Genomic DNA, 13306 nt, shown 5'->3' with positions numbered 1-13306 from the left:
CCCCTTATAGAACAATCAACAGCCTCGAGGAATCCAAATCCAATTCTACGAACATTGTCGGTACAACGACCCAAACGTAAAGGATTTGTCAGCTTTAAATTACCGGCAGCAGAAGAAAATCGCCGTAAAAAACAATCGACAGCGAATGGCAACCATTTACCGTCGCCAACGGAAGCATTGGAACCTACGGTGGTGGAAATCGCCGATGTACCTGTACAAGGTTTTGTGGCCAAACGAACAAATTCTCAAATACCCATTGCTCCGGCATTTATCGATGACAGCCATCGTCAGTTCTCAAATCCCATTAGTTATTTGGGTGGACCGCTAATGAGGCCACGTAATCGAAGTAGTATAGATTCTATATTATCTTTAGATTAGTATTGAAATTTAAAACCACAACAACAACAAGTTTAGTCAACAGTATTGAATATGATTAATACTACTACTGTTATTATCGGCTGTTTACTTAATTGACATTCCTTTAAATAATCATAACACCAAAACAAACTCGCAACTTATTATTTATGTATGTAGTTAATTTAGAATTTAATGTATTTAAGTTTGTTTTAGATAGGATTTAGAAATCAAAATGTATATAGTAAAAAAATAACAAAAACCAATAAATAAAGAAAAATGTTAACCAATTGGATATATAATACCGTCACAAATATTTATTTGGATTTATTTATTAAATTGAAAATCAAGGTTTGTATTGAATTAAGGGGACCCCACCCACCACAATCACGGTTTGTATTGAATTAAGGGGACCCCACCCACCACCACTCGGTTTCAAAAAAATTAATTTTTTATTTTGACTTAATTTGAACCTACACTAATTCAAGAATGTCCCTATAAATTTTCAAGTGAAAATCTCAGCAATTTTTGAAGATAGAACCGATTTATTGTGTTAGCATCAGGTGACAGCAAGACAGCGTTTTTACGAATGGCGGGCACGATAACTCAAATCCTGATAATCCAATTGATTTCAAATTTTGGGACATTTGTCTTTGAGTGTATAGCTATCGTATGAACTAGGATAAAGCCAATCGGTGAAGATCTTCCTTATTTTTTAACTTAGTTTGTGGTCAAAAATAGGCGATTTTTCAAAAAAAAAAAAATTACAAATTTCCACCTTTTTGTTAATTGTTGTGCGAAGTCAATAATCCTAGTTCATAAGAGAGCCAGACATGTACTCTTTCTAACACCGTTAAAATTTGCGGATTCCGATGTTCCAGTGAGGAGTTATCATGCCCGCCATAAAAAATAAGGACATTTCTTTGATCACAAAAAAACAACAACAACAAAATGTTTGTAAATTATTTTTCTTCCTTTTTAAATCTTCAAATAAATATGTGCAAAGTTACAATCCTTAACATGCATTGGTATTCATTTCGCAGCTCATTTAAAATCTTAAAAATAAAAAATTGACAATGGGTTGGGGTTCCCTTAATTTAAAAAAAGATGTTCTTAGCAAAAGAGGAGAAATTGAGGGAAAATGTTTAAAAATTCCTTTGATTCTTCTATATGCATATAGACAATTTTTTGAAGATATTATATAGGCCTACTATAAATATACGAACTTATGCAGCTTTATTAAATAGAGGAACAGCCAACAAACTACAGAAGCCCAAATAAAGATGTTATGGATGTTCTACTTTAGATCACGTAGATGTAGAAAACCTAATGAAGGTGTCCTGACTATTGAGTGAATATATAGTATTCTACCTATAAAAGGCCTTTAAAGGGTCTTCTGTCTATAAAGCACATATAGGTCTATGGATGACATTATAAAGAGGAGCATATTGAGGTCTCATTCATATACAAAATCGTCTATACGTAGAATAACTTTTATTGGTATTCTGCTTTAAAAGGCAGCGTCCCTTATTGCTAAACGTTGGCATAAACAAATCCCAAATCCTTCAAATTTTTAAATTAGATTCCTAGCTCAAGTCGCCTTCATCCTCTATTGTTCTTGATGGATGTGATAATATGGATGAAATGACAGACTGCCAGTTACACCATTCGTCAGACACATTGTTTATATTCGGTTAGCTATATCAATGTCCCCTAACCCGTGTGAGTACGTCCTCTCAATTTGATCTACCGACGGCGCCATAACTCTGTGGTCAATATCTAAGAACGAATGCTTTAATTCAATTTTGATTTGGAGAAATGAAATATTATGCGGAATTGTGACCGTATAAGGTCTTCTAGCTGCAAGTCAAATGGGCAGTGGACTTATATCCAATGATGACCTTATATTTATAGAAGACCCCGATAGTCCAGAGATTTACGAGGAAAATGTGCTAAACATTTGGCGAGTGAACACTCCTAAAGACCACCGAATAAATAAATTTCATAATTTATATATTCCATATTTTAAAGTATTATACTTTTTATAGAATTTATTTATTTATGTATGTTACTATTGTTTTTATTTTGTTTTATTCACACACATACATACATATTCATTATTTTTATTATATTTTATGTTTTACGTTGTATATAAATTAATAACCTATATAATTATGTATATGAAGGTGGAAAACAAATATAATTAATTGTATATAAAAGTATGCATGTGTGTTGTTGTTTGAGGTTATTTTTGAAATTGTGTGGCTAAGTATGTATATATATTTTTTTCTTCAGAAGACTCGGTATGCGCCTATTGATGTAGTTGTTTTTTTGTTTGTTTATTTTTTGCCTTTTGCCTATTAAGAAGAGAAAATATTCGTGTATAGTTGTGTGAGTGTTTTCTTATTTTTTCTTCCTTTTAGTTAGAAATGATGTTTTTCCTTTCTAAATATTATGTTACACATCTTAACTTAAAATACATGTATATATATATTTGTAGAGTTTACTTCTAAAGTATAAAATATAACGTTTTATTTTGTTATCTGTTTACTTGTAGACGCGTTTTTTGGAAATACAAACAAAAACGAAAGTATAATGCTTCATTGGCTCTATAAGAGTTCCACATTTGGCAAAATAATGGAGAATTTTTTTAATTAAAATTCACAAACTGGACAAAAGTTTTTTGAAATATTTCGTTTCTTTAATGGAGAATGCAAAATAAACACGCCTTTAAACGGATGTGGGAGAGAGTAAATGAGTAGAGAGATGGAAAAAAGAGCGGTACACAGCTTAAATTACAAATTAAATAAACGCTACGTTAAATTAGGCTTAAACTTCGATGAACGTTTGATTGGTTTCTATAACCAATTACGACCACCACGTCATATGTTGTTCTCCTTTTTGCCATCCTCAGTTTTAGCAGGTTCTTCGGTTTCTGTTGTGTCCACTGAAAGAAAACAAAAAAAGTTAATAAATTAAAAGATATTCCCAGTGTGTTTTAGTTAGTTTATTTCCACTTACTTTTCTCTTTGTCATCTTTGGCTTCCGTATTCTCTGTTGCCTTTCCTTCTTTGTCGAGACGTGGCCGTTTTCTTTGACCCTTGTAGGAACGATTATCTCTTCGACCGCCCTCACCTTCATCTTCGGAATCTGAGAATTCATTGTCAGGCACAATACGTTTATCTTTGTCGGCCTGTGTTAATCGTTCATCTTTGTCAACTTTATCTTCATCTTCGGATTCATCGTTGATTGCATCTTCGGGTATCGCTTGAATTTGCACACCGGGTGCATGTGGCAACATACGCAAGTTTTCAAAGAGACTGAAAACGGAGAAGATTAAATTGATATTTTTTAAAATGAAATACAAATTAATAACAACGCATGTCTATCAGCTCCCCGTCATCTTTTACAGGAAAATTTACACAGAAATTTACAATCTTTGAACATCTTCTATTTTTCCCTTGGTTTTCAGTTTGCTTATATCTATAACAGAACAATTGAAGGAACTATTGAATCTCTTCTATTTAGAGAAGAGTCAATGAAGGTCTTCTATGCATAAAAAAGATCTATTTTTTCTACAGACAATCTATTGTAAGGCTGACGTCAGAGTGCCAGCGAGAAGCGATGCGATACTACATGCTATAATAGTTCATGCTACTTCCCTTATTTCCCTTATTTTTTCCCTTATTTTTTCCAAATTATTTTATTTTTATTTAATTAAATTTGGACTTGAGTCCACAAAAATCCCGACAGATTGGTCCATACCATTAAAATTCGATAAGATGCAAAATAACGATGCCAAAAACCGATCAATAACGGTAAATAAAAATAACAAACAAAGAAACTCAAACAGAGTCAAAGCGAGCTCTTGCTATAAACCATTGCACAACACGCTTTATCGCTTGCACTCGCTTTGTCTCGCTTGTAGCGTAGCATCCACCTCTGACAGCTTTTGCGCTATGCCATAAGAAAACACACGCAGAGGTTTATAGCGTCGTCTAGCGGCATATCATAGTATCGCTTCTCGCGCGCACTCTGACGTCAGCCTAAGTCTCCTACCTTCCTACTCTAAAATATTCCAACTACAGAAAACATATTAAACGTATTTTAAATACACAGAATGTATTTAAGATTTCCTATTTATAGAAGTCCTGCTCAATGTTATAATATACAAAGGACCTATTAAAACGTCTAATATATGAAACACCTATTGAAGGTATCTATGAAATACGTACTGAATATTTCCATAGAAGACATATTAAAAATGAGATGTTGAAAGTCTTCTCCTATAAATGACCTTTAAAGATCCTCTAGGTACAAATGATCCATTGAAGGTCTTTAGTCTACAGAAGACCTTGCGAAGGATTTCTAACTACATAGAATCTATTTAAGTTCATCTATCTTTAGAAATAGAGAATACATAATAATTATGGTCTATCTATAAAATACCTATTGAAGGTTTTCTTTCTATATATAATTTAAGAACTCCAATAGCTTTAAGAAAGCTATTCTTCTTCTATTTTTAGAAATCATTTTCACTTTTATCTTGAGTTTTTTAATAGAAAACAAATTTTTACTTACCGATTTCTAATTTTTTCCAAATATTCTGTTGTATTTTGATTTGTCATATTGCTAGGACTAATGTGTAATTTAAAGTCTGGACCAAAGTATTCAAAGTAATCATTATAGGGTAATTCATTAGCAATTTCCACACCCAATGCCACCGATGTTTCATAGGTCCAACAGCGAGATACATTACGAATTGTATAGCCACCACCACCAACCATTAAGAACGGCAGATTATATTTCTTTACGAATTCCACACAACGACCGTGACCTTTAACGGTGAGATTGAAACATCCCAAACGATCACCGGTCAATGAATCAGCACCACATTGTAACACAACAGCAGCCGGTTGGAAAGTTTCCATAACTTTTGATATGATTGGTTCAAATATCGATTCATAGGCTTCATCGTCCATGCCATCACGCAGCGGTATATTAACCGCATAATATTTACCCTTACCGGCACCAATATCACGTAAGTCTCCTGTGCCAGGGAAATATTCACCATATTTATGAAAACTAACCGTCATAACACGATCTGTTGTGTAGAATGCTTCTTCCACACCATCACCATGATGCACATCGATATCAATATAAAGAACACGCTGATGATATTTCAATAACTCCAATATACCCAAAACAATATCGTTGACATAACAAAAACCGGAGGCTTCCGATTTTTTGGCATGATGCAGACCACCACCCCAATTGATGCAAATTTCGGAGGCTTGTTTGTTCAATTTAACGGCAGCAGCAACAGAACCACCCGCAGAAAGTTGACAGAACTCATAGAGACCATCGAAGACGGGACAATCCTCGCCAACATTAAATCGTTGCATTTGTTTGTTATATTCGGTCATATTGTCGGGTCGTATGGAACGTAGGAAGCGAACATATTCATCTGAATGAAATTTGGTCATTTCATCGGCAGTGGCTTTGTGTGGACGCTGCAAAGGCAAGAGACAAAATATTATTTTTGTTATAGCAAAGTATATAGAATATAGAACTTTGCAGATGAGTAGATTGTCAAATGGAAAAAATAAAAGTTAGAATATCAAATTTACAATACATTATGTGATGTGATATGATTCCATGCCTGGGAGTAAAAAATATTATAATTGACGGTCGATTTGTCCATCCTAATGTTACGACGATATTCCCAAAAGCATTTGTCACCAATACCACCAGTGCAACGTATAAAATCGAAGAGATCGCACCGCAATATTGTACACAAAAAATCCCCAGGAAGCAGTCAATTGTAAGGGTGTTGAAGGACAACAATTCGGTTATGACAATGAGGGAATATCAACTGGGAAATTTAAAACAATATTTATATGTCTACAGCTAGATCTACTCTTTTGTAGTCCCTATATAACAGTGTTGTTCAATTTCGGTATAATGACGATAACACCTTTGCAAGAAAACGTTTAATATATCATCATACTAAAAACATATTTTTTCTTATTTTTCACAGCCCCCATATAAAGGTCCCGATCGATTTTATGTATATAATGGTGGAGGACATATAAATTTTCAAGCAATAATTTACCATTTCAAATTCCACTCTAAACATAATTATGTCAAAATCGTTATTCTTAGCCTGCAAGGCTAATCTTCAGACGACATATTAGTAGTCTTGATAATATGGATAATATATCATATTATGTAGCAACTCTATTCCGGAAGCCGATCAATTATAAATAAACAAACCAGTGAAGCAAATGAGTATTGCTGGACGGTCTTCGGTATACTAAACAGAAGGTCTTCAGTACTCTAATCAGAGGAAAATCTCCTTCATGTGTTTTTTATTGGAATTTATACGTACGCATCCGCACAATTTCTAAGCGCGTTGTAGACCTATATATATATATATATATATATATATATATTACTGTACGTCTAACATATATGAATGTATACTTCCTTGCAGTCGATATCAACGTAAAGGTCAATAGTTCTTTCTAGCTGAAATCGGTATACTAAAATATGTACCAAAGCTAAATATTACAGTTATCCTTAGAACAAAACAAATATTTCATAACTCGTATAGTAGTTTTCTAGGAAATACAAATATATTCACAACTGTTTTTAAATAGTAGTGAATCTGTTTTCCTTGTTAAAAATTCCCTAATGAAAACTCGGTTCCCTATGAAAAAATCCATTTAAAAATGTATACTTATAAGTCACTAACTACAAACTGTAATAATTAATACTTACATAAATCTCCATTTTTCTATAGAGCCCGTAGTTGAGCAACAGATTATGGGTCATACGTATACGATGAGGTTTCATGGGATGTCCCTGGCCATAGTAATAGTTACCAATATCACCTAAAATAAAAATAATATTAATAACGTATGTTCGCATTAGTTTCCTAAACAATAAATAAAAATTAGAAAAATAGCAAAAATACATTTATTTTTATGTTCATCTTCAAACAAAAAAACATTTTTAAATCGAGAGTCCTCACAGCGTCATATGTTTTCACAAACAACAAGACACTCTTTCGCATATACGACAACCATACATTCCGAGTATACAAAAAACGCGCACATTCTACAAACAAACCAAAAACAAACATACACACACACAACGTTCGAACGAAGGGAGCATCTACGACGACAATGTACTTTGTATACGTGCATACGCCGGCAGAGTGATGGTCGAAAAGACTATCTCTCTGCCGTCTTTCAATTCACACGTCGTCCGAGGTATGGTCGTTGGCACAAAAGTGTACTGTTGACTATACGGTGTGTTGTGATGTATTGAAAAGCCGATGGTACAGTCGTTTTAAATTATGAATATTTACAAATAATCATCATACGAATTTCATTAACCAAACAAATGAATGGCAAATGTTTTGCCAAGAAAATTCTTGAAAATAAATTAAAACGAATAATTACACTGAAAGTATGAAATGTATTTAAGAAAAATAAAACATTAACTTACTGTCATAATAATAGCAAACTCTTTTTTTACTATGTGCAGACTGCATGATGATGAATTTGTTTTGTTTTCTCTACGTTTGGAGTAAATTGATTTCCACTATTTTTTTTTAGTTTATTTTAGCTATTGTTGATTGTATTCCGAATTGAATGGAAGTATTTAAAACTATGTTTCACAGTTGGCCCAGTCCTTCTTTGTTTGTTGATCTCCAAGTGTGATGATGAGTCCAAAATAAAAGCGCGTCTTTACTGGGCGAATTGTTTTTGGAAATGTCTGTCCAAATCAGTGATTTTCATTGAATAGGGATTTGTAGATCGACTTTCGACTAATCGATTAAATGATTTTTTATCGATTATTTGTTGTGAGTTTCTCGTTCGATTGTTCCCTACATGTGAGCTGTTGATTAATTTGACGTCGTAGCGGACAAATTCAAATTAAAACAAAATACCAAAAATACGGTCATTTTGGTAACAAATGCTGAACCCCATTCGAATGGTTTGTTTTTATAAACGATATATTGAAGTAGACCGCACGTGGAGTTAATTTTGTAGAATATTTTTGTTATGAAATTAGTCAGTAACGTAACGTATAAAGTTATTTTTGTCCTGAGATAAAGGTCAGCGTTTGCATGGTACAATAACAAGAGGAAGGTTAATGGTACCTACTGATTACAATTTTTGCTTTTGTTTGCCCCTGCCTTGAAAAGTCATAAAATATTTACAAATTGAGATGTAATTAATCCTTTGAGCCCCGATTTTTTTCCGCAGTCTTGAAACCGACCTTAGAAGGAAAAATTAAAAACCAATATCAAAAAAAACTTAATGCAAAATCGACAGAATAATAATTTTAAATTATTCTCTATATTCATTTTTACAAGAATCAAAAATAATTCTGATGTCAGAATTCGTACAATTGCAATACGATTCAAATTTAAATAGTTTGGACTGTATACACAAAGTAGTACTGTACACAAATTTACCTTCTTCCCTATATTGAAAAGCTCATTACTTTACCAAAATGTTGAATTTTCATGATTTTTTTATATAATCCATCTGAATACATATCTACTAGCTGCATATTGAATATAAACTCTGAAACATTTTGTTCCCTGTGGGCAACATTGGGCCACAAAGTGTTAAAATTGAACATTACAACATTCGAGAATAAAATCGTTCAATGTGTTGGGAAAATATATTTCTTTTATTATATATGCAACCCCGTATTGTAAAAAAAAAACTCTACAATCCATTCATTTTTCGCGATATCTTCTTTATTTAATAAAAGTGTAAAAATATCTCAAATAAACAAAACAAACCGTGTTTTAATCGAATTTGTTTAAAAGTGGCTTTGTTCCACCAAATCAAAATACATAATAAATTGAATTTAAATTAAATGTTATTCAAATTTAATTGAAATAAGTCCACTTTAAAAAATTCTATGTTATGGATGAAACAAACATTTTATCATATTATCCATTGTACAATTATACAAGATAGGGTGGCTTTTGTCAGAAAAGAGAAAATACACCTCTACCTTTTGGCCAATAATGTCAGAATTAATCAAAACATTTGATATATTTGTAACATTTTACTAAAATAGCCATGGCATATCTACAGAAGGTATTCTCATTTTATTTTTTTTTATTTATTTTATATTTCATATTGCCCAGTCTTTCGACCTTAAGGCTGTAAGCTACATTTCACAATTGAATATAAATTTTATCATATTAAATGTAAAAGAGAGGGATATTGAACTACTAAAAAAATATTATACCGATCAATTAAAAGAAGTTTTGATTATTTGAATTATGGGTTATGATTAAAAAAGTTGATTAATTGGACTATGACTACTCCAGTAGGAATGGGATGGTGGTTAATCCTCACCAAAAGAAAATTATTATATATAAAAATGAGTTGTATTATCTAAATAAATTGTATCACAAATATAAAAAATTAAACATACATACGTTTATTAATAAATTGAATTGAAATTTGTACTACTCCAATCATTTGAGAAGAAATTAAATGTTATAAATATCTACTTTTTTTGATCCTCATTGTTCTTAATCTAGATTATTGAGGCTGCGAACTTCAAAGTATTAAACATTTTGTAAGTATTGCCACTGAATAGTAGATTCTTGCAGTACGGGAACAGAACAATAATTTCAGGCCCTAGGTACGCTTTCAAACCAAATAAGCTTAATATTGGCATTTCGAATTTTTTTGGGGAAACACCGCCACGCAATCATCAACAAAGGCCAGCATTTGTATATATGTAGCTGCGATATAATGGCAAAGCCCGATTTTCGATTTGTTGTAGGTTTTAAACATATTTTCAAACGATGTGGCCGTTGTTTGCATTTGGGATTTATATTAAGTAAAAACCTTTATTTTGTATTTCGGGTTCTCAGATGGTAAATTATCTCGTCACATACAATTTTGAAATCTCGACATATCGAGCCATATTCGCCAAAAAAAAACGTAACCCTCAAATTTGAAATTTTATAGTGGAAGGTTTCTTTTAATAAATTCAAATTTAATAAAGCTCTTATTTGGAAATTTAGAACTATAGTTTTGTTACAAACTAGTTTTGTTTTAAACTATAGTTATAAATTTCTAAATTTAAAATTTAAAAGAAACCTTCTACTGTAAAATTTCAAATTTGAAGGTTACGTTTTTTTTTTGGCGAATATGGCTCGATATGGTCTAAACAAACATGGAGTTTTGACATATTTGATATAAAGGTCTCGCCCCATTTGGTACAATCCGATTTTTATTACTAATGGGATCTAATTTGGTAATGGTTATTTAAATGTTCGGCACGGCAGAACTTATTCGCAAATTGTTTCATTCATAATTCAAATCCTGACAAGATCTAGCTACAGCCTCCATATGTATGTTACATGCGATTTAATATATAAGCTGATTCCGTAAGGGTATGATATATATTGTACTGTTTGGAACAATTGTTTAAAATACCTTAAAATACCATAAAATACTTACAACAAAAATACAACAGGATTTAAAAAATAATCGAACTTGGCCATGATTTCTCTCAATATTCGCTGGCAAATAAATTTATGCTCTCTGATAGTTTGATTAAACTGCTTCATGGTGCAAATATATTTTCCAATGTGACCACACTTCAAATATGTTTTCCCATTTGATTATTTGACACTATTTGCAGCAAACAAAATATGTCAAATATTTGGGTGTAATGTGACCACAAAATCAAGAGTGTGCAAATTTGACATTTTTTTGGGCAAACAAAAAATAGACATTTGAGTCAAATATTTGCGTAGTGTGACCTTAGCTTTACCAATGCTGTAAAACTCATCTTTAAAAAAAAATAGAGTTTCGAGTTTTGGATTAGTTCATGTATTGTTGTTTTTTGATATGATTAAGTGATATACTGTAAATATTAAGCTTTTGGAGTAGGTCATGTGCTAGGTGCTCGTTTATGAAATAAATTGAATTGAATATAATATATTTTTAACATTTCTCTTTCTGGATATACACAGTCAAACGACTTTGGCAAAACCAGCCACAATATGAAAAAAATTGTCCCATGCAATGAACCTCTGTGGCAACGGTTGAATTTTCCCTTAATTAATGCCATGTTCTGACGAGCATCCGAACAACGTAGTTCGCTCTCAGAATCACGTACATGAACTAACCCGTTCATACAACACTATTCATAATTCATGTCATTAGAGTTTTTTATTTCAAACTTTTTGTTTCTTGTTTTACACCAAAAATGTAACATATTGTAATGAATTACATAGGGATCTAAATAGAAAAAATAATTCTCTTTCTCCTGACTATAGTATGAACCCATATCTATGTATTTACTTTTCATTCATGTTTTCCATTTTTTTCTGAAAATGTTGTTGTTTTTAATATATTTTTATATTTTCTGAATTCAAATGTCACATATAAAAATTTGGAGAATTTTTTGGGTTGCCCCACATTTGTTTCTTGTTTTGTACGCTAATTAGAACCAAGGGAATAGAAATGCATATTGCATTATGTAGAAAACAAAATTTACACCCTGCTGCATATATAAAAACTATACAATTTTTTACTTTTCATTCATCATTTTCAATTTTACTGAAAAAGTTTTAAAATTTTATAAATATTTTCATGCTGTCAAAATTAATTTATTTCCGATAAATACTCTCAATTGTTAGAGATGGGACAAATTTCTTGGTTATTCAGAGAGTGATTCAAATTGAATAACGTACAAAAGTCGGGGTTCGCTCAGACTATTTTGTATGGGGAACTAAGTAATTACTTCATAATTAAGGGTCCAACAACAAATGAGAGAGCGAACAACGCTCGTCTGTACATGTCATAAATAAACTAATTCAACTTTTATTTGTTGCGTTGTTGATCCAATAGCCATTTCTTCATTCTTATTTTGAGCCATTTTATTCCGCCTTCATTTGTGGTTCCCATTTCTTTGCGTACATGACAAGCAATCTGGCATCATGTAAATAGCCGGCGAATTAAAATACGACTAATCGATTAATCGACATGCGATCTATGGAGCCCTATCATAAACAGAAAACAATAACAAAGAAGAAAACAACATATTTCACCGATTAAACAACACTGTTTTTTTTTAAATAGTACGAATTTTCTAACAAAAAAAATGAATACAATTTAAAGCAAAGTGAAGAATATCTCCAAAACATTAATAAATAAATGTACTACACGTTCAGAATATAATAACATTTCTAATTTATATTATTCTAAGCCACCATTGCAACAGTTGTATTTCATGGTACTTACGGGCGAAGTACGGCCCAATACCCAGCGATGTTTTTTGATGTAGTGGTGTAAAAAATTTTACAGCAACATTTCGTTCAGTCTTGGTTGGTGCGTTCGTCGTGTGTGAAGATTTTTCAGCTCAGTGTGTTTTTCCGTAACGTTTGAAAGAATAAATAAATAACAAAACAACAAATTGAAAATAAAAATCAAAAGTTTTTTTGTATTAATACAAAGTGGCTTATTAAGCCATCTTTACCCAGTCATACACCTGGGTTTTGTTGTACAATCTTAAAATATATAAAAAAGAAGAAGTAAGTTTGGGTGTGCTGGAGGAATAAAAGAAAAAAAATATATAAAATACATAAATTGAAGCGAACCCAATCAGCAAGAAAATATTCATGTAAATCAAGTTAAAACATGTGTGGATAACGAAGTGAAGTGAAACAAAAAAAAAATATATGTAAAAATGCATAAAGAACAACTCCACTAATGAGACGACGGCAGCGGCGGCTCCTAGCCACTCTCTTTTTATCGGTGGTTGTAGTTTAAAAATTTATATAGCAGAGTCAATTATAGAAATACAAAAAATAAGAAAAGAAAGAAAAACAAATAAGAATTAAAAATAAAGAAAATCAAACATATCGAAAATAATAATGGAAATTTAAAGT

At 31.8% G+C, this 13306-nt stretch overlaps 1 protein-coding gene across 1 annotated transcript; it reads right to left on the bottom strand.

Moving 5' to 3' along the window:
- Positions 1-3146: 3146 nt before the first annotated feature.
- Positions 3147-7979, bottom strand: LOC133328616 (histone deacetylase HDAC1). Its single transcript, XM_061537159.1, has 5 exons — positions 7870-7979; positions 7138-7250; positions 4936-5867; positions 3376-3674; positions 3147-3301 (listed from the first exon to the last, which is right to left on the bottom strand). Exons 1-5 carry the CDS (start codon positions 7913-7915, stop codon positions 3237-3239), a joined length of 1455 nt encoding a protein of 484 aa, XP_061393143.1. The 5' UTR covers positions 7916-7979; the 3' UTR covers positions 3147-3236.
- Positions 7980-13306: the final 5327 nt, after the last annotated feature.

The sequence above is a fragment of the Musca vetustissima genome, unplaced genomic scaffold, assembly GCF_032173495.1.
Source record: "Musca vetustissima isolate MV318-11 ecotype Yass unplaced genomic scaffold, APGP_CSIRO_Mvet_v1 utg165239, whole genome shotgun sequence".
In the NCBI taxonomy this organism is placed as follows: domain Eukaryota; kingdom Metazoa; phylum Arthropoda; class Insecta; order Diptera; family Muscidae; genus Musca; species Musca vetustissima.
This window is presented reverse-complemented; position numbering and strand designations above follow the sequence as displayed.

What these genes read in the sequence shown, in the direction of transcription:
- LOC133328616 (XM_061537159.1), bottom strand. Translation starts at nt 7,915, where the DNA reads ATGCAGTCTGCACATAGTAAAAAAAGAGTTTGCTATTATTATGACA. An exon ending in AGTTTGCTATTATTATGACA is followed by an intron (nt 7,251 to 7,869) that starts GTAAGTTAATGT and finishes TTTTTATTTTAG; the next exon opens with GTGATATTGGTAACTATTAC. An exon ending in TTGGAAAAAATTAGAAATCG is followed by an intron (nt 3,675 to 4,935) that starts GTAAGTAAAAAT and finishes CTCCGTTTTCAG; the next exon opens with TCTCTTTGAAAACTTGCGTA.